General features: G+C 45.4%; 1 protein-coding gene across 45 annotated transcripts in view; it reads right to left on the reverse strand.

The window, feature by feature from the left end:
* NRXN3 (neurexin 3) overlaps nt 1–22,237 on the reverse strand; it is a 1,829,497-nt gene that overhangs the window by 1,697,957 nt on the left and 109,303 nt on the right. For all 45 annotated transcript variants that reach the window (XR_008306051.1, XR_008306106.1, XR_008306104.1 and 42 more), the window contains one exon: nt 18,211–19,404. Coding sequence is in view for 40 of the 45 variants with exons in the window: in XM_053245247.1 (XP_053101222.1) it covers nt 18,211–18,919 (709 nt within the window). In the remaining 5 variants the exon portion in view is untranslated. The remainder of the gene's footprint in view (nt 1–18,210; nt 19,405–22,237) is intronic.

The following is a 22,237-nucleotide window of genomic DNA, read 5'->3' on the forward strand; positions in this document are numbered from 1 at the left end:
ACACACACACTCACACACTCCTCTGAAAATATACCCATTCCTCAACTATCAAAATCAAGAAACAAAGAGCACATTTACTAGGCATATGTAGCACAGGATTCTACATTTGCATGTGCCATTTAGACACTGCTTCAAAAGAACACATATGAAATGGGTTGGGGGGGGGCAAGGCAGACAGGTGCATTCCCACTGTGCATTGTGTTTTCTGAATAAGCTTTGAGTCAAGTGGCATTCAAGCAAAGAACAGGCACTTTAAGGTGTTTGTTTAAAGAAAACAAAGTGTACGGGATTGTGACCTCACAAAAGCCCTTAAGCTTCTGGCCAGTCACTGTACGTTCCCAAGGGCCATTTAGAGTAACCGCCTCATTTCCCTACAGGAACAAACTCCATTACACAGGTAACTAGATTTAACAATGGTAGCAAACCAAAGTCTCCAAAACACACATTTCTCCTCAGCAGGGTCTGGTTACTAAGCTTACATGAAATAAGGATACTTTAGTGCAATGGTAGGCAGGAATCTACCATCAGTAAATGGGGATGCATAAGCCATCTGGCCATACAAACAAGCCCATCCATCTGTTCGCCAGAATACTTTTTAGAAGTTCCTTTATTAAAGTGTTTAATGTTCTGTTAAGAGACAAAAATAGGATACAAGAAACCCAAAGAAAATAGAAAAACAGGTAGTGGGAGGACAGGGGAAATTTGAGGTTAAAGCAAAGCTTATAGGATATACAACACAACAGAGAACTGGTTTGCATGATCACTGGCCAGCACCTGTGTTCGGGACAGGGAAGCAGTGAAAACATGTCTGCGCTGGTGTCACTCAAGGATGTTCTGTAGTGCTGTCAGGCTGTCCTTTACTTTGGGGAGAGGGATGTTCATCTGAATTGTCCCTCTACATGTGCTCCAAAACCCTGTTTAAACAGAGTTCAGAGAGCCAGAGTGGTATAATGGTCAGAGTGTTGGACTAGGACTGGGGAGCAGAGACTCTCTTACCCCTGGACCATGGGGCCCCGGTCCATGGCCGCCAAGGTCCGGGGGGGGCTCCAAATGGCCAGGGGAGCCTCCTTCCACCACCCCAGCCCCAGCCCCGCCACGCTGAACCTCTGATTTTGTTTTCTTAATTTCAGATGCCATTGTGCACGGCTGAGGACTGGCGGCTGGGGGGTGAGCCGAGCAGGCCTCCCCACCCCTGCGGTGGTGGACAGAGCAATCACTGGGCCTGTCCGTCCGGCCCAGCAGCTCTTGAGAACTGTGAGGCACTCAGCACACCTGCACCGTTGAAATAGATCATCATAAGCCTGTGGAATCCTCCTCAGCTCACCTTGCGCTAAAATTGCCTAGGTGTGCCACTGCTGGGGTGACCCTGAGTTCAAATCAGCATTCAGCCATGAAGCTAACTGGACGACTCTGGGACAGTCACTTGTCTCTCACACTAGCCTCCTCACAGGGTTGTTGTGAGGACAAACATAAACCATGTACATGGCTCTGGGCTCCTGGGAGAAAGAACGGGATAGACATGTAAATAAATAAATAAATAAATCCTCCTCCCTCCCCTCACACCATGCTCCTGATCCACATCCCTGTGTGTGATCTACAGAGGGAGCAAGTATTCTATGGCAATTACGCGATTAAATTCATTTCTGAATGAATGAGAAATGCACACAATGAGAAACGCAAGTGAGCATTTCTCACTCTCCCTTCAGGAAGCTTTTCACACAGGGCTTTTGAAGCCCTTTAACTCTCATCTTCTCTGAAATGGAGGGGGTGTGTTCACATAAGTCCCTACGAGTTATCGGGGAGCAGTTCACACACAATTCAGGGTTTTCACTGTGCATTAGAGTGTAGCCCGATTTATATCCGGGGTAAAAAAAAGCCACTATTTGTGTCAGTTTGGGGGGGACAACTTTGAGTTCGCAGGAAAGCCTCCCCATAAACTCACAGTAAAACCTGCTGTGCGTAAAAGCCCCTGGTGGGCCATTTTGCTTTGTATAATACACATGTGGGTTTAAGTAGCATAGATAATGTAGTATTTAAATCACATGGGAGGGGTGGTTGGGATGAACGAATTCCCATATATACGATTATGTGGCCACAGGATACCATGCCAGGATGGGGCGAGACATGCTCATCCGCATCTCTTACCACATGGTGAACAAGGGTAGCCAAATGTATCATCCCAACCAGGCTTTATACTATTTAGCCCCTCTGTTTGTGGTAAAGCCTGCTGATAAGGCTACTGCACACTGAAGACACCTCAGCTGTAGATTCTGTCCAGGGTGAGTCTGTCACAGAAGTGCCCAAGACCAGGTGCTGGGCCATGACAGGAGATGTTCTTTAGCAAACCATTATTCTCTTAGCCCTAGTTCCTCATTTGCAATTGGAGGACAACACGATTGATCTGCTTTAGAGGATTGTTCATAACAATTACTGAGAAAATGTGAAGTGCTTTAAACACTCTGAAGCACTACATTTATTTAATTTATTTTTGTTTGTTTGTTTGTTTGTTTGTTTGTTTGTTTTATTCGATTTCTATACTGGCCCTCCAAAAATGGCTCAGGGCAGTTTACATAGAGAAATAATAAATAAATAAGATGGATCCCTGTCCCCAAAGGGCTCACAATCTAAAAAGAAACAGAAGATATACACCAGAAACAGTCACTGGAGGTACTGTGCTGGGGGTGGATAGGGCCAGTTGCTCTCCCCCTGCTAAATAAAGAGAATCACCACGTTAAAAGGTGCCACTTTTAGCAGGGGTGTTTTCTCCCCCCATCACCACCCTATATTGGTGTGATAAGCTGCACTTGGTGAAATTCTCGTTTCTATGCACCACTCAAAAGTACAGGACCCCTTCCAGGGATCTAGAACTGGCCATCTCACCCACCAAGAAACTGCTGATCATAGATCCTTGAAATCACCCACCTCACCAAGATGCACAGCTCTAATTTATATAGCATCTGCAGCCTTTCCCCTGTAGCCTACTGGTAAATGCAGGGCACCAGACAACTGCACCTGATGCTTCTTTCTCAGGCTTCCCTCTCATGGCTGCATCAACCTGGGTTGCCACACTAAGTGTGCACATGCACACGCACACACCCTATTGCATTGGACTCTGAAAATCTCAGGGTTGCCCCTGCTCTGACTGCCTTTCCACTTCTTCTTTTCACCTGGGTCACAGAGAAATGATTTAATCTCCTTGACTTTCTCCCTACTTTCTCTTTTTAATAGTAACTTATTAGGCTAGCTTGTCATACATGCTTTCTGGGTTTTAAAAAAAATATTCCTCAGGGCATATATGAATATATTTTAAAGACACTCAGAAAAATGCTTATTGTACTTGCTGTTAAAAAAAAATAGAGCTTAGAAATCCTGTACTTGCTGATGTCACTACCACCATCCCTCACCTCATAATGTGAACATGCAGACAAACACTTCTAATCCAAGATAAGAGATTAAAAGCCTCAGGACCCCTTCACATCTTATGGATTAAGACAGTACTCACACAGAGTGCTGTACACATTTGTTCTGCCACATATATGCAAGCCAGAGAACCGTGGCTCTGGGAGATAGGAACATAGAAAGCTGCTTTATACCAAGTCACACCATTGGTCCATCTAGCTCAGTATGGTCTTCACAGACTGGCAGTGACTTCTCCAAGGTTGCAGGCAGGGATTTCTCTTAGCCCTATCTTGGAGAAGCCAGGGAGGGAACTTGGGACCTTTTGCCTGCAGATGTTCTTCCCAGAGTGGTTCCATCCCTTAAGAGGAATATCCTACAGTGCTCACACATGTAGTCTCCCATTCATATGCAACCAGGGCAGACCCTGCTTAGCAAAGGGAACATGTCATGCTTGCTACCACAAGACCAGCTCTCCTCCCATGTACTGAATGTGCACGTTCAGTGAAAATTAAAACATAATGGAGAAAATCAGGAATGTGCATGTCCGCATTCCTAAACATGTGCAGAGTGATAAATAATGTTGACAGAATAGAAAGAGAAGGGAAATATAAGAATGTGTGCATGAAAAGTAAGGACAGCAGGAAAGTTTGAGCAAAAATCAGAATGCGGGAGAAATGGCATCTATAAATCTGAAAAGCTGCACCTAGTACAAAATCAACAGTGTAGACTCTGTGATAAAAATGACACTTATAGATGGATGGAGGCAGAAATAAATTTCTGAGACCGAGTGGGAAAATATAGCAGAGTGATATAACATAAGCAATAGTCCACAGGGAAGAACAAAACATACAAAAGGGAGAAAGAGAAGGGAGCAAAACTGTAAGATAAGAAAGGGAAGACAATAAGGTCCTGGTAGACAGAAAACCATAGATAAAATGTCCAAGTTAGGAGAGGAACAATTATTAACAGTCGGAAAATAGATTTTAGGAAATGAGGTAAGGAGAAATGAGACGTAAGGAGAAATGAAAGTTATGAATGTGTATGTGTGGCTGGGGAGTGAAAATGGTTGACAATGGTGCATACAATGAAGAAAGAGAACAGCTAGCAATTCTGAAAGTTAACAGAATGAGCTCAGTTAAAATAAGAAATGTATAAGAAATAGAAATCAATCAACAAAAAGTGGTATAAAATGGTATCCACTGTTCACCCAAAAGACAGAACAAATAAAGCAGAAGGTAGACAGATGTTCAACCAGGAATCAATAGAACTACAACACAGAGACAGTGTGTGTGGGGGGAGTTGAGGTGTAAAAAAACACTCATTTGAGAAATGAGTGTTTCCAAAATAAACCAAATATTTGAAATTATGTTGCCAAGGTGAAAATAAAGAGGACAATTTAGAAACTGCATACAATAATTGGAGTGAAACTGATGGAACTGAACTAGTAAAAATATACATAGCACCACTACTAAAAATGAGAGAAAATGTTAAAAGCAGAGTAAAGGGAAGATGCCCAAAGCATATGTTTATCTTCTATCTATTTAAAAGCCTTAGGATGTATGTTGCACATCCTGTGGTACGTGGCACATCTCGCGAGAGTTGTCCAGTGGAGACAGAAGGCACATAGAGCTGAGCAGTAGATGGAGGGGCAGCTTCTGAGGAGGAGGAGGAAGGAGGGCCAAGGAGGCGGCAGTGCTGTGGCAACAAGGAAGAAAGAAGAAGAGACATTGAGCAGTGGCATCCATTACCCTGCCGACAGCGGAGTCTCCGCGTGAGGAAGATGGCTGGGGCAGAAGAGCACACCAAGGGCCATCCGTGTAGGCCAGAAGGGAAGCCCTGGCTTGGCCATTCTCCTCATGAGGAGACACAGCAGGGTGATGGAGGCCAGCCCTCAGTGCACTCTCCCACCCAAATTAGCCATCCTCCTTGCGAGGAGACTCAGCAAGGCGACACGATGGAGGCTGGCAGTAGGAGCTGACCTACTGTAGGTCATCATGATGCCGCTCTCCCTAGGAAGGGAAGAGGAGCGCAAGAGACTTGTGGGGTTGTGGAGTGCGAGAAACTTGTGGGGTTGGGGAGCGCGAGAGAGAAAGAGAGAGTTGTGGGGGGAGAGTGGGGGAGGTTTCGCTACCTCTGCTGCCATCCTGGATGGCAGGGAACGGCTTAAGGAGGAGGGAGGGGAAGGTAGGGCAGGGAGCCAGATTGTCCGGGGAGGGGTGAGACGGAGAACTAGGGCACAGAAAATAAAATGGTTAATATTAATATGCCCTTAAAGAAAACTATGGTGTGGCCACACCTGGAGTACTATGTACAATTCTGGTCACCACATCTAAAAAAGGACATTGTAGAACTGGAAAAGGTGCAGAAGAGGGCAGCCAAGATGATCAGGGGCCTAGAGCACCTTCCTAGAGCAAGACTCCAACACCTGGGGCTATTTAGGTTAGAAAAAAGACCATTGCGGGGAGACATGATAGAGGCCTATAAAATCATGCATGGTGTGGAGAAAGTGGATAGAGAGAAATTCTTCTCCCTCTCACATAACAATAGAACCAGGGGTCGTCCCAAGAAATTGATTGCTAGGAAATTTAGGTCCAAAAAACAGAGGTACTTTTTCACACAAAACATAATCAACTTGTGGAATTCTCTGCCACGAGATGTGGTGACAGCCAACAACCTGGATGGCTTGAAGAGGGGTTTGGATGACTTCATGGAGGAGAGGTCTATCATCGGCTACTAGTTGGGGGGCGAAAGGCCACCTCCAGCCTCAAAGGCAGGATGCCTCTGAGTACCAGTTGCAAGGAGTAACAGTAGGAGAGAGGGCATGCTATCCACTCCTGCCTGTGGCTTCCAGCGGCATCTGGTGGGCCACTGTGCAAAACAGGATGCTGGACTAGATGGGCCTTGGGCCTGATCCAGCAGGGCTGTTCTTATGTTCTGTGTAGGGCCACCTAGTACATATTAATAGACAGAGAGGCTCTTCACACGAGCATCCCTACCCGAGTTTGCACAGCCCTACTCGGGTAGGGCTGCTCGCGTGGAGCACTGGGATCGAGCCCAATCCTGGTGTTGCCCTGCCGGGTAGCCCAAGGTTTTCCCCCAGGCTATTAACAAGGTAGAAGGGCACAAGTGGGTCCTTCTATCTGCGATCCCTATCACGTGTCTGCTCGGGCTGTCTGCAGGCACAGCAGCCACAGAGCGGGGTGCCTAGAGCACCCAGCTAGTGGGGAAATCTCCCAATCAACCCCACTCCTCATGCAGTGCATTGTGGGATTTCTGGAGGTTGGGCTGCATTCTCCCATTTGTGCCTAGCAGCACAGCACAAGGATAGCCATGGTTGCGTGAGGGAACGGTAGGCCTACTGCCTTCCCCCTAGCCACCAGGGATCTGGGTCGTGTGAACAACCTTAGTGTAGAACCAAGTACGCACTATATAGAAGATGAGATTTATTCTGGAACGAGAATAAGAAAAAACATGCTGAAGAGAAGTGTGTTTATCAAGCTGAAATAACTTGCAGTGTGACAGAGTTTGAGACAAATGTCATGAATTTGAATCTGCTTTGCTTGAAATACTAAAAAGTTGTTGTTTTTAAGTATTGGAAGAGTTTAACAATAACCTTAAATTATGATGGATGTTTTGAAAGGTAAGGAAAAAAGTATATGTGAATTACTGGTAACAAATGCCTGCTGTGTTGATGTTTCAAAAGTTCAAATTTTCAAACTTTTAAATGTATATGTACAATCAAGGGGAGTTTTTTTAAATGTTAGAAAATAGTCATTCTCACATTCGCAAAACACAAAGATAAGGGTAATAAAGGACACAGCTGTTTTTATTTGTTTAAATATTTTTATACCGCCCAAAACTTGTGTCTCTGGGCGGTTTACAACATTTGTTTGGAAGAGCAAATTATGTTTTAAATAAAAATGTACAAAAGAGAACTTTAAAATACATACGCATGGTTTACATAGTCATAAATAAATATAAATAAAAGTTTAAAGCAATTTTTAAGATCTCACCAATGTAATTAATTTAGAGTACAAAAATGGGGTAAAGGAGTTAAATGCACAATTGACAAAATTTCTTCATGGGTCTATCCTTGCAAAATAAAATCTTTAAAAATAGCATAGTGGGGAGAAGCGCATTACTATCATCAGTCACAGACACAATTCAAAATATTATTTGGACAGTGCTGAAGGTCTCATGCCTCCCAGCAGCAAAATTCAGGCACGTTACTTTCTGCATCACGATTGTATCTTGCTAGACCAAGGGGCTGCGGATTTATTCTCTGCTGCCCAAACTACAGAAGTATGATCACAGTGGAAAGCCAAGAGGTTGTATTGTAGCTACCAGCTTAGCAGGGGTCAGGTGTCACAAGGGGTCTATTATGGCATTTCCATCTGCTCTTATAGAGCATCTGACTCTGGCCTGGTTCTTCAGTCTTCAATGTTCTCCGATTTCTCAGGTTGGATCTTAACTATTGTACACAGGAGAAATTCCCCATGAATGAACTCCCCTACTCCCCACCTCTTCACAACAGCCCCCTGCACCTCCTCAAAAGTCTCTCCTCAGGGTTGGGGAAAGGGTGGGATGTGGGCTGCATGGATAAGGGAAAATTGTTCACAAAGAGCAAAAGGCCAATTTTGAATAGAGCCCCACTCACACAAGGTGCTTCTACCCCATTGTGAGCTATCCTCCCCTCCCTCTGCAGGCCCCACTCCATCCCCAAGGGTCCTGAGGGCTGCTGTGGTGGTGGGAGGAGGTAGGGAAATTCCCTTGTGGGGAATTCCTTCTGTGTGCAGTAGTTAGCATCCAACCCCTTGTCTCGGCTTACCTGTTTGACTTCCCAGCTGTATCCCAGTTTAACTGCCTACTCAGTATCTGCTTGTCTCCAGACCATCAGCCCTGGCAGGGACACACATGAAATTTCAAGAGCAAAACAACAATTTGTGTGTTAGCAGTGAAAAGAACCAAGTTTTCCCTAGAGACAAAATATTATGACTGGAATGCTGAGAAAATGCAGGTGCTCTTCCTTGGGAGACCTGCCTGTATCCCCCACAACAAGCTATCATTACTTTACTTGTATCATATGAAAATTTAGTTGTCTCTCCTAAAAGGCTCTGGGGTGGGCAGATTTGATATGAGATTAGAAACCTGGGCCTTCCCAGGGTTGTTTTATAAATATTTGCCATATTCGTCATCATAGTCATAGTTTTTACAGTTTATTTTCAAAGTCAAACCACATGGTCAGTAAAGCCTGTTACTCAGCAGTACATCTCCACAGGGTTTTCCCCGCAAGGTACTCCCTCATCTCATACAATGTTTTCTTCCCATCATCCCTCAATCCAATGCCTCAGGAAGTTTCTCACCATGAATAATTTGAAGGCTGGAGCAAATATGTCTGCAATGAAGGACTGTGGGAAGGCAGTGCAAATCCACTCAAGACCAACGTTGCTGTCACTGAACAGCAGCAGAACTCTGAAATGCCATTGCTTTCTTCGGGTGGGGTTATCAGTCAGAACCAAACAGATGGCCAGAACCAAGAGGAGAGAAAGCTAAAACAAAGGATTTACTCGGAACAGAAGAAAATCCTGGAATATCACTATATCATAGCACAGTCGCCTTCTCCCTGGCCACTGAGCAGCAGTAACATAGGTGAAGCACAGGTCTTCTCTTCAGACTTCAGGAATTGTTCATTCTGAGTTCATCTTCTTTCTCTCACACATGATCCCTGCCATCCTATAAATTGTGATGTTTCTATCATTCCCTGGAATACCTTGTGAAATTTCATCTTCAGCTACCATACCAAACCCCCGGGAATTTAAAAACAGCATTCTCTACCAGGTACCTAGATTCACAGGGTAAGCCAAGAGTAAGATCAATACCAAGCATCCAGTGAATCCATTAGTCCCTTCTCTGCACAACTTATAACTCCAGGCAGAGTTTGCTACAAGGCGGCATGAAGAAGGGTCTCAGGACCAAACTAGGGGTGGTATGTGATAAGAGGTCAACCAACAGTTCTCCCTTATGTCTTTCTCTTTATCTAAAAGAAAGTTCAGAGGGCCCAGAGTGGATCAGGGCCATAGCAGACAGTGGGGGGGAACCATGCTCCTATCTTGCTTTCCTTACTAAACCACCACCACCCCTGAAGCTAACTGCAGATTCAGAAGGGCCAGTAGCCCAATTCAGACATTACGCTGTATGGAGTGAACAGATATCTGTACACTCATACACATGGTTGTGTGAATGACTGTTCATTTTAAAGCCTGGATACAGGCCCATCAAATGCATGGTACTAATAGGAAGTTTACTTCTGCACCTGCATTCAGCATAACATGTGAATGAGCGTACCAGAGTACAGTTCTGTACCAGTGTACACTACTCTGGTTGTACAAGTGTTTAACATAATGTGTGAATGGGCCTAGTATAAATCAGGAAATGGCCTGGAGAGAGAGGGTTAACCTTCTCCAGCAAAATGGTACTGGCTGAAATTCCATCCTCTGCAGCGGCTTTTAACCATAGAAAAAGGCATTGGAAGATAAGATCATAATCTCTCACATCACATCTAATTTTGGTCATAGGCTCTTTGAGTCATCCTTCCCAGCTGAGTCATCATCCAATAGGTTGGCTTCTGACCACAAGGCAGGCACTCCACAGACAAATGCACGTGAAACCCACTGTCACGTACGCAACACAATGAATGCCAGTCAGAGGCGTAACTATAGGGGGGGCAGGGGGGGCACGTGCCCCGGGCGCCATCTTTTCTGGTCACGTGGGGGGCGCCGCCATGACCAATTTTTTTAAAAAAAAATTTAAAATTTTTTGTTAATACAAATGTTTCCTGCTCAGTGCAGCAGCGCTGCAGCAGTCAAGGGAGCGTGTCGGTGCCCCCTTCCCCACGAGCAGTCCCTTCTGCGCTGCCTGCCCCCCCCCCATTGCTTTGCTGGCGCCTGGCGGCCAGTCAGTGGCCTGGCTTGGCAGCGGCGGCGGGAGCTTGTGAGGAAAAACCTAAGTATAATGTAGTATGTTGGGGGCAGCGGCGGGGGGCATGGTGGGGGGGCGCCATTTCAGTGTTTGCCCCGGGCGCCGTTTTCTCTAGTTACGCCTCTGATGCCAGTGAATCAAATTTTACCCAAATAATAGATCAAACCTGTTCAGGGATGGAAGGTGGCATCTGGTTGAAATTTAACAAACAGAACAAGGCCGAAGCCACCCTTCATTCTCCATATCTATTGCACAGCTAAGGCCCAGCAAAGGAACAGTTCTCTGTTAAAAAGCTGGGATCCTCACAGTGTTATACCTTCACCTACTACAGTACCGGATTTCAGGAAAAAGAAAAATGTATATTATTTTGTTTCAAGAATGTTATATGGCAATCATAAGTTTCAAGGCACAACTCAGGTACAGACTGAACGGCTGCAGATCTCCATCTTCAATATTTACTATTATTATAAATGACAACAAACCATGCTTACACTGCACTATGCAGCCTGCAAGCACTTTGCAGCCATTAATTAGTTCATCTTGTTTCTCTGGTGACCATCTGGATCACCATCAAATTAAGACATGATTGGGAAAACAGCTTCAAAATGTGTGAAATAAATTTGCTCTGTGGAGAATGCATGGAAGAATAAAAGGGGTTCAATCTGGGTCAGTTCGCACAACATCTTTGTGGGCTTCCTTCTCCCTTTCCCCCACCCCAATATCCATGGTAACATTTGGTCAAAACAGATGGAAATTATCATGCTGAAGCAGTTGTCTTTGAGCTCCAAAGGTGCATCTCCCCATTTATCATTTGCAGTCAAATGCTAAAATGCAAAATGGGCCCTTCCTTCACCACCACCATTTTCTCTTTCATTGTGACAAGCAAAGCTACCACAAATGGGGACCAGGGCATAAGATTTAGGAAGCCTGGGCATGAATTCTTCCTAACCGGTGCACAAAAAGCACCAATATGAATCTAAGTAGAAATATCACTTATGCATGGCTACACAACTTCAGCCCTCCTGCAGATGTTGAGCTAGAATTCACCCCTGCTAACTGGGCAAAGAGGCAACTTTTACCGTGGTGATTCTCTTTATTTAGCAGGGGGAGAGTAACTGGCCCTATCCACCCCCAGCACAGTACTTCCAGTGACTGTTGCTGGTGTGTGTCTTATGTTTCTTTTTAGGATGTGAGCCCTTTGGGGACAGGGAACCATCTTATTTGTTTGTTATCTCTCTTTGTAAACTGCCCTGAGCCATTTTTGGAAGGGCGGTATAGAAATTGAATTAATAATAATAATAATAATAATAATCCAGTCCTGTTCAACTTTGGCCCCCCAGCTGTTTTTGGACTACAACTCCCATAATCACCAGCAGTGTTCCCTCTAAAAGGGATTCTGAGATGTTGTTGACTACAACTCCCAGCATTCCCAGCTGTGATGGCCTTTGGTTGGGGATTCTGGAAGTTGTAGTCATCAACATCTGGGAATCCCTTTTAGAGGGAACACTGATCCCCATACACAGTGGCCAGCAGCCAGACATTATGGGATTTGTAGGCCAACATCTGCAAGAAGGCTGAAGTTGAGCAGCCCTGGTATAATGTCTGGACCACTGTGGCTGGGATTGATGGGACTTGTAGTCCAAAAGCAGCTGTAGGGCCAAAGCTGTGCAACCCTGCACTTATGTTAACCCCGCATATGTGGGCATAGAGGCACCTTTCAGAGCAACTTCCCCTTTTTGTCCCATCACAGTGTCCCTCCAGAGGCAGTTGATGGTGTCTCCCTTGTAATATGTATAATTTTTTAAAGATTCTGAACCCCTTTGGAAAGGAGCCCTCTTACCATCTATATGTATAATTCTCCTAAACGTACCCGTCACTAATCCCATGTGTGGCAGCTCTCGTGAGAGTTTCCGAGCAGCTATCTGGGGGATAGCGATGGGGACAGGGGAGAAAATGGCAGTGGCAGTTGGTCAGCCGGAGAGACAGCACTGGCTGGCCAGCAAGGGAGAGTGCCAGGCCAGGCAGGCAGCGGGCAGGCAAGGAAGGCACTGGCCAGGCCGGCCGGTGAGAGAAAGCACTGCCGGCAGGTGGGGAAAGGAGGAGGGAAGCGCTGGCCAGGCCAGCCGGTGAGTGAAAGCACTGCGGGCAGGGAGGGAGGGAAAGTGCCAGCCAGGCCACTGGGCTGGCGGGGAAGGGAAGGGCTGGCCAGAGAAAGTGCTGCCGGCCGGCGGGGAGGGAGAAAAAGCGCTGGCCAAGCTGGCAGGCGAGGGAAGGCACCGCTGGAGGGAAAGTGGCCTGGGAGGAGGAGAACAGACTGGGGCTGAAGGTGGGGAATGAGCAAGGGGTGCAGATGCACTGCGCCAGATCAGCTAATTCCTTTTATTCTGGAAACTGTTTTCTGAACTTTTGTTGAACAGTAGTATATAACTATTATTTAAAATGAATAAATAAAACAATAAGTAATAAAATGATGAAGAGGAGGAGGAGGAGGTAGTAGAGAGAACCAAGATCACATAGAAAAAGGGGGAAAGTGCGACCCTGAACCCATCTCTCCTTGCTCACATTGACCGTACGGCCCAAGGTTATTATGAGTTTTCTTAAGTGCAGCTTTTCCACTAGAGAATTAGGTCCAACAAGCTGTTCAAATCACAGCCAGAAGGCCAAACACAGCCCGCATCCCTCAACCTATAACAGCAGGGCAAGAATCAGACAAACACTGGGGCTGTTTACCACTGGTGGGTTCGAACAACAAGCAATTTATATTCATTCATCAAGGAAGATGCAAGTGGAAGCAAATATTATGGTCATGTTCATTTGTTTTTTGATTACACAATGTATGCAAATTAAGTGCAGCCATCAGGCTCCTGGAAAAATGCCAGAGTGGTTATTAGTGTCATGAAATTGAGGGGAGGTGGCAACAGGGCAGCATTGCGTGCCTGCGAGAGAGAGCCAAGCAGCTGCCATCCAGCCCATCTGGAAGAGGAAGCCACGGCCATGCCAAAGGGTCAGGTGGAGGAGAAGCCCTACAGTAACCTGTCTTTTAAACAGAGAGAGAGAGAGAGAGAAGAAGGAGCTGAGAAATCTGTTCACTCTGCAGTTAAAAGTGTGATAATTACAGAGTGACAAGCTCCTCTGTCATTCAGGAGGCAGCATCCCCAGGAAATCTTGCTCTGTAATCAAGGAAAGAGGTGCAATCAGGCCCCTATTCAGGCTGCGTTTAGAAACAGCCCCTGCGGGAGGCAAGAGACTTTGAGATGTCGCTCTGTGGAGCTGGCAACACCGTTGCCTACATGGCTCTGCAGCCACCAGAGGAGTTTGGTGCAAGCTCTTAACAGTTTTTCCATTCAATTCCACCTGCAAAACCCCAAAGAGATCTCGGGAACAAATATTCCCCCTGGAGAACTACATGTCTCCTTATGCTGTGCAAAGTGGAAATTGTGCACTTGATCTGGCAGCTGATCCAACAGCCCTTTCCCATATTCTGATTTAAGTTACAGGTATGCTGCTGCCCAGATTAAAACTGTAATTTTGGAAGAGCTGAAGTTGGACAAGATGGCCTTCCGGAACACTGCAACTCTGACATGCCAGTCAGATGCAAGGAAGATGCATGTAGTAAGAATTCATACCTTAAGCTCGTTCACACAATGAGAAACAGAGAGTAGGACAAGTGTTCTACCAAAGTCTGGGAGCTGTGCATGCTCCCATTTTGTGAACATGTGTGAGGGAAAAACAAGGTAGGAGGTGCCAGCAGTGATCCTCAGCTAGCCTCCCACTAGAAAGGGGGGCTTCTCCTCCTCCTTCATTCAGCAGTGGGATACAGCAGCTGGGTAGGACAGAGCTCTCCTACCCTGTTCTTCCCTTGCACATGATCACAAAGCACACTGCTCCCAAACTTGGGTGGGATGCTTGTCCTATCCTATTCCTCATCATGTGAATGAGAACTCTCTCTCGCTGTGTGTGTGCGCACGCGTGTGCGCACACTCCCATAAAAATATCAAGCACGAACAAGTGAAGATGAAATTAAACACATGCCATCATGCCCATACTCATTAGCGAGCCAGGATTAGCAATGGCTCCCTGCCACGTGTACTTTTCCAGTGGTACACCTTCATTTGTGACTGTCTAAGGCCCTGAAATGGATGAGGGGAAAGCTCATCATCAATGTCTTCCTTGTAATCAAAGGAATGAACATACCTTCCTCATGTTACAATATTTAGTTACAAGGGCCCTTTTCATATTTTATTTATTTATTTATTGTTAAATTATACCACGCCTTTCATTAAGAAAATCCCAAGGTGGCTCACAATAAAATTTAAAAACACGATTATAAAAAAGACACATTAAAATATTTAGGTAAAAAGTATAAAAACAAATCTGATTTTAAAAAAATAAAATTAAAACACAAGAATAAAAACAGTACAAAATACAAGCAGCAGCAGTGGAGACAATCATATAAAAGCCTGGGTAAAAAGCCACAATTTGACATGCTTTCTAAAAACTGTGATGGAGACTGAGGAGCAGATACCCACCGGGAGAGCATTCCAGAATCTAGGGGCAGCAACAGAGAAGGCCCTGTCCTGCGTGCATGACAACCGAGCCTCCCTCATTGTCGGCACCCAGAGCAGAGCCCCCTCAGATGACCTCGTCAAGCGGGCAGCAACCCTTGGGAGCAGGTGGTCCCTCAGGTATCCCGGGCCCAAAGCGTTAAGGGCTTTAAAGGTCAAAGCCAGCACCTTGAACTGGACCGGGAAATGAACTGGCAGCCAGTGCAACTCTTTCAGAATGGGTGTGATGTGCTCCCACCGGGCAGCTCCAGAGAGAACCCTAGCTGCCACATTTTGTACAAGCTGCAGTTTCCAGATATTCTTCGAGGGCAGCCCCATGTAGAGCGCATTGCAGTAATCCAGCCATGACGTGAATAAGGCATGGGTAACTGTGGCCAGATCTGCCTTCTCAAGAAAGGGACTCAGCTGGTACACTAGCTGAAGCTGTGCAATGGCACCCCTGGCCACCGCCTCCACCTGAGCTTCCAAAAGCAGAGCCAGGTCCAGTAGTGTCTGGTATAGCTCAGATTCCCAGAGGAGTTTGAGTCATGCAGAAGGACAACCATACGTTGAAATAGCATCTCAATAAAGACTTCTAGTAAAACAAAGATTGGACGAGTTAACTGGTATACTATACTTGTACACATGGGACTGCTTCCAGTGTTATGACTTCAAGTTGTAGGAGCACTTTATTGAAGTGCTGGCCCTTTTCTTACCTTACGATCCATGCATTCAGTCAAAGCTCATGGGGAGGGGAGTGGCATCTTAGTGGCAGACTAGTCCCCCTGTTCTGCATGTATTTATGGAAAGCCTGAATAGGCCTCTGCTTGATCAAGAGGCAAGATTGCTGTCGGTGTGGACAGAGCCTTCTTTGCCCACAGCTGTATGTGTCAAGGCCTTGTTCAGGCCTTCAGTGTACATGTGTAGATTAGGGCAGGTGTAGATTGGGCATTTTTTCCATGGGATGATGATGGTGCTGTCCCCTCGCTTCCATACATGTTCACTAAATGACTGGATCATAACTTATCATATGTTATGTTGGCAACCCGGCCTGAAACAGAGGCAGGACAGAGGTCAGCCATCTACAGCAATTTCCTGAACTAAGCAGTAGGTTGCCTTAGAAGGCCTTGCAGGTCCCTTCCAACGCTTATATTCTATGAACCAGGCAAGGAAGAAATGGGGAGGAAAAGTTACCTGAAGGCTGTACTCACCGGGTGTTTTTCTCATTTGCTTGTTTTTGGGGGGTTTGTTTTGTTTTGTTTTTGTTTTTTTGCCTCTCTGAGTAAGCCAAAGTTTCAGGTGATCTATGTATGTAATGTACTTTGCAAATTTTTCACTAAGTATTTCTGTAGGACATGTCACTGAGCACTGAGATTCACTAACTGGAACTGCAGTTTGCATTAATGAATCCAGGATACTGTAAATGGAATCTCACTATCCACGGAGTCTGCTAAGTATTTATTTCTATATATTTTCTCTGTCCACAGAATAAATGAGCTTGTTGTGGTTTTGCCATCTGCAGACACAGGTATCAATCAATAGCCAAGTAATGGCCTGAACTCTGTCGAGAGAACTCATTATTTAAAAAGGCACACACTGCATTTAGCTATTAAAACAGGAGCTATTGATCAGGAACCATCAGCTTCAAGAAAAAGCAAGTGACCAACTACAAACAAACTCTGATATCCATAGGCCAACAAAATATGTAAAGCATATTACTATCTAGAGAGCAGAGGAAAGACTGGTGGTGTCTGGCTGAAAAGGACAACCGTTGGAAATTGGGAATAAAGTTACTCATTGACACATCCAAAAGACAAACCACTTATTCCAGCACTGCAAAAGCCAGGGAGGGGTGGAAGACGACAAATTATAAGACATCCAAGTGATCTCTGTTCTAGTTTTCATCCAGCTAGAGGTAATGGGGATTATTTTACTGGACAATGTTACTGGCACAATCAACTGAGACGCTCAAGCTTCTTCTCTCATTCTCAATGCCTTTTGTGGCATTTGTGCGGGGTGGGAGTTGGACCCTTTCCCCCTTCTTCTTCCACAGCCTGCAGCAAATACACAGAGAAAATACAGCCACTACTCATAACAGGATTAGATATCACAAATGTAGGACTGAGCCTTCAATGGAAACCACGCACAGGGAGAAATCAGGGAGGTAGGGTGAGAAAACAATGGGTTTTACACAGATAATCAAACAGCCTGAATTAAAGAATGGGAGCAAAAAGCACAGCCAACTGAATCATTTTCTTGATGTTTGCTTCATATGTTGCTCAGTCTTCTATGCTTTCAATTCACTGTACACATCCTCATGTTGAATGTTACAGCACTAATGAAAAAAGATGCTTTCCCCCCTTCTCTGAAATCAGTGGAAGGTTGAATGGGAAAAATCAAACAGGGTTATAGACCAAGGAGGGCACATTCGTGTGTTCCCATATAATGAAAGAACCACCCCTTCTCAGCAGAGCATGTATTCTGCATAAGAAACAACTTATTTAACAAGATGTTGCATTGCATACATCTCTCCCACCTCAAGAAAATGTGATCATCCATTCTGTCATCTTCAACCTAGTCAGGTCAGTCAGCATGGGTACAACTAAAAATTACTAAAGTTCTGTGAGAGCAGGAAAATGTCAACTGTGTGCTCAGGCTCTAAAAATCCTATGCTAATGTCCATGTACATAACCTTCCATTTTTCTTCCTTTTCGACATAAGGAAGAGACTTGCGTGTCTCTTCAAGAGTCAAACACATGTTTTGCATGCAGGAAGTACCTACCATCTCCAGGTAAGACTGGAAGAGACCCCTTCTGAAACCTTAGAGAAATGCTGCAAACCTGTATAAACAGCATTGGTGGATCAGTGCCCTGACACAGTATGAGGCATTTTCATATGTACATAAAAGAGTAAAATAGTATGTGCCCTCTGTGGAAGTTATTATGACGTCTCTCAAATAGAGGAGAAGAAAGGAGAGCTTCTTTTCCCAATAATTAACCCCCTGCTCCTATTTTTTATTATTCCAAAAGGAACAGAGATTGCTTGTGTAACTAATGGAAGAGCTATGAATTCCACACTTTGCCCCAAACTGTGAAAGCTCACAAACTGGTCAGTCATACACTATGCTGATTTTTTTTTTATTTTTTTTTTTTGGTTGATGATCTAGCGATCAATATCCTTCTTGTTATTCTGAAGAGCACTATGCCTTCTGAAATACTATCATGATAGCCAGTGATTAGCATGCTATATTGTGTGTCAAAATCCAGGGGAAGAGTAAACAATCCCTTACCTTCAGAACAGAGTTTCCCAACATATCCAGTGGCAGAGCAATCACACTGCGGCTCGCCATCCAAGAGGAAACAAGTTCCACCATTCTCACAAGGGTTCTCGGTACATAGCCCTTCTGTGTCCAATCGGACCCCTTGATGGCCCAAGAGCTGGGGCTCTGAGCTGCCATACTTCAGGTCCAAGATAAATCCCTTAAGCGGCGACTCACTCAGGACACTGTCGAGGGTCAAGGCTGCAGGGCGGATGTCGGATGGAACACCTCCCATAAAGAGATCACTGACAATATTCATGTACTGGCGCTGCGGGCGCACCTCGCCAGGCTTGGCTTCACCATCCAGCACTAATACTGTCCGGAGGTGGTTGCGACTGACCATCACGAAATGTAGGTTGCTGTCATTGACCTGCTTATCCGTGACAACTGTGGCCTCAGCACAATCCACACTGAACCGGAGCTGAATACGCCCATCAACCAGGGACAAGCAGAGGAAGTCGCAGACACCACCATCATCAAAGTAAAGAAGCAGCCCAGCAGAGACATTAGTCTTCAACTGGAAGCTGAGGTCGCTCCGGGTGCTGGCATCCCAGCGGAGGTAACGGGCCCATTGATTGGGGAGGCCCATGAATTCAAGTCCAAGACAGAGGCTGAGCAAAGAGCCCAGCAATATGCTCACCTTCAGAGTGAAAGAGGCAGAGTGGAGGGTAAAGCCCATTTTTGAAAGAAGCTGCTTTTCCTTGAGAGAAAACCAAATGCAAAGCCACCCAAGCCAAGAAAAGGTGGCTCTGGCAATAGGCACGGTAGCCGTTAAATTCCACAGGCGGGAAACACGTGAAAGAAGATGAAGATTCTCCTTTCCAAGAAAAGATCTCAGCTATCCGTTAGGATCCAGAGGCCTTTATCCTAGGAGAAGAGGAAACGGTGTGAGAATTCTTCAGATGGAGCTTTTTTTATCACGGGCAGATCTCCAGTTGTGGCCTTGGATAGCTGATGCCAGCTGTTGTCAGTGAAGGGTGGAGGCAGAGTGAATAGCCAGCTTCCAAACTGCGGTTCCTTAGAAGCAGTTGTGATGGCAGCAAAGCAGGGGTAGTAGTGAATTCAGCAAACGTGTGATTCCTTGGGCAGCAAAATCAAAGACATTCTTCATTGTGTACTGAAGATGATCCAGCCCCTAATTCCTCACTCCTTGACAAGCAAGCCCTAAAGAGACAATGGAAGAAAATAATAAAAGATTAGTTCTACGCATCATGAATAGCTTCTCATGTCTGAACACATATTGACCAGAAGACACCCATCTGTTCTCATCTGGCCATTAAACTACATCTTCCTGTAATGTTTTGGTAGTGAGAGATATATGTTAACCAGGTCACAGCCTCTATCATCTTAAGCCTGGTGGAAAATTGAGAATACTCAATTCCCCTTAGAAAACCACATACTGCTATGTATACAATGTGCCTTACACATCTCTGTCATATCACATCCATCAGAAGAGAATTCCAGTGCTCTGTGAGACATCCTCACCGTATGCTTCAACAAATATAGAACTTTTATTCCAGCTTCAACCTTAATAGATATTGGAGAAAAACTACAGCATATTGCAGAGTCAGCAATTCTACCCATGAAAACACTATTATCCTTTATGGTTTAAAATTATTTTTGAAGTGTGGAATGATTGAAAGGACACAGTATGGCAGGTATAACCCCAAACTGGAATTCAGCATAATCTCTCAGTTCCTCCCCCTTTGCAGTCTCCCAAATAGCAGATCACAGTTGTCTGGGGACACACTGGGGGAATGGAGGCAAACCGTGGGTCCATTGGACCCATGGTTTGCTGTTATGTCTGAAGGAGTCCTCTATGTCATACACTTGTTGTTCAGGGGCTAGAGTTAGCTGGAAGCAACCAGTATTGTTTATTTGATGGGAAAGACCCTGATGTTAGTGGAGTGATAATAGGGATTGATCCATTACAGTGTGTATTGCTGGGAATTTAAAAGCATGGCGGTCTTTAAGCAAGGCTGGTGTCAGGAGTTGCCACCTTTGGGGCTGCTGCTGAATGCCCTGGACCAAACTGTCTACTGGTTCCTGTACTGCCTGTACATTCCACCTTCATGAAACTGAACACAACTCTTTCAGCCACAGCCAAGAGAGTTGCTCTGTCACTGCCTCCTCCCAGCCATCTCATTTGCAAATGGGAGCTTCCCTCAGAGGCCCCTGCATAACTTCCTCGATGCAGAAAAGCTCTCACTTGCAAATGGTGTGCACCTGAGAAAGTGTTGGAGCTCCATTGTCCCCTCCTCCCCTCCACAAATGGGAATTTCCACCAGAGACCCTTGTGATGATGCTCTGGAGGCAACCTTCCATTGGCAGACAGAATGGGAGGAGAAGGAGAGGCACCTTTACTACCATCAGTGTCAGCAGGAGAGAAACAGGGCCATGGCATTCAGGAGAAGTGTTGCTATTGCAGCCACCTCTGCTCACAGTGGCAGGAAAAACCATGCCATCTTCTCCCACCACAGGATCCCAAGGTAAGACCCAGTCCCACCATGAGCCTTAGTGGGGCATCTCAGACATGGAACTGGCTCTGATTCAAGGGGTTTTATGGTAGTCACTTCTCAGCTTGTGGCATACCTGGAAACATTAGCTTCTTAAGCAGTGGCACATAACTGGCTGGCTGTGCAGGCTTCCTCCAATGCATGAAGGAAAGTCACAGCAGCCAATTGAGTAGGAGAGGGAGGAGCTGCCTCCCTTAACTGTGGTTTGTGCAGAGGACACGGTGGCAGAATCCCAACGAGGCGATGCCACCTTCAAACCTGAGGTTTTGGCGGTGAAACTCAATGCAAACCTAAGGTTCAAATTCAGGTTTGGGATAGAAAACTGACCCACGGTTCAGTGACAAAACCATGGTTTCATGCATTCAGACTACCACAATCTTGAACCTCTGGCACGTTTGCCTCTGGTCTGCCATTACGTCAAAAGGTGGTTGAAGACTTAAAAAAAACAAAATTCCAGAAGGCCTTCCACTAACTCTATACATTCTCGGTGACTGTCCTGTTTTAATGACTGTCTCATCCTACATTTCTATTATTTTAGAGGGTGTGTGTTTTTAATTAATTCTGTTATGAACCACCATGAACTCATTTGTTAGAATGGCGGCATATAAATCTTTTTTTTAATTAAAAGTTCCTCAGAACAGTGCATCTAAACATAAGGCAGAGGAAATAAACTTTCCGACATTTTCTTTTGAATGTAACACATAGTAGTTAAGACCAACATCATAATGCTAAGTTTCATTCAGCGAGACTTAGTCAGATTACACGTGACTTTTGTCAAACTACTGGCCCTGGCATGAATGCTTCCCTTGCTCCGTTAAACAGCATGCACAGGGGTGCTGATCCAGTTCAGGACCATAGTGGGGGTAGATCCTTAGTATCCCCAGCTCCCTCTGCCATGGTCCCAATCTGAGTTGGCTCCCTCTCAAGCATGCTATTTAGGGCGTGGGGGAGTGAGCATGTCTGAGCCAAGGATGTGATTCAAGTCATATCTACATTTATCCTCAGATCTAGGGAAGTGGGGTCAGTGCACAGGTATGGCAGCATAAAATGTGGTGGGTGTGGGGCAGAACCAAAGCAAACTTTGCAGGTCCAGAATGGAGCTTACAGAACTGGAACTGACTGGCTTTTCAGATCCCAATATTGGTTACCTGCCAGAATAATTTTATACTGGCTGGTTGGCATGGGATGAGGTGCAGACCACACAAGCTGTTCACTATATATTCAGATATAAATCACACTCAAAACAGCTGGTGTAGACACTCTGATTTTAATAATATTTCCACAATCTCAGCAGTGGCTTGTCAGTAGTTTGTTCGTCATCCTCAGGAGGCCAAGCCAGAGTTGACAAGGAGTTTTCCTGCCTCTAGGGCATAACTGTTGGAGTGGGATTGCGATGAGACAAGAAATATTCCTGTGGAGGGTGCACTGTGTCCAAATGGAAGATGTCAATCTCTTTGCTTGCTCCATACCACCCTTAACCA

This window comes from Hemicordylus capensis, chromosome 1, assembly GCF_027244095.1.
Source record: "Hemicordylus capensis ecotype Gifberg chromosome 1, rHemCap1.1.pri, whole genome shotgun sequence".
Lineage (NCBI taxonomy): Eukaryota > Metazoa > Chordata > Lepidosauria > Squamata > Cordylidae > Hemicordylus > Hemicordylus capensis.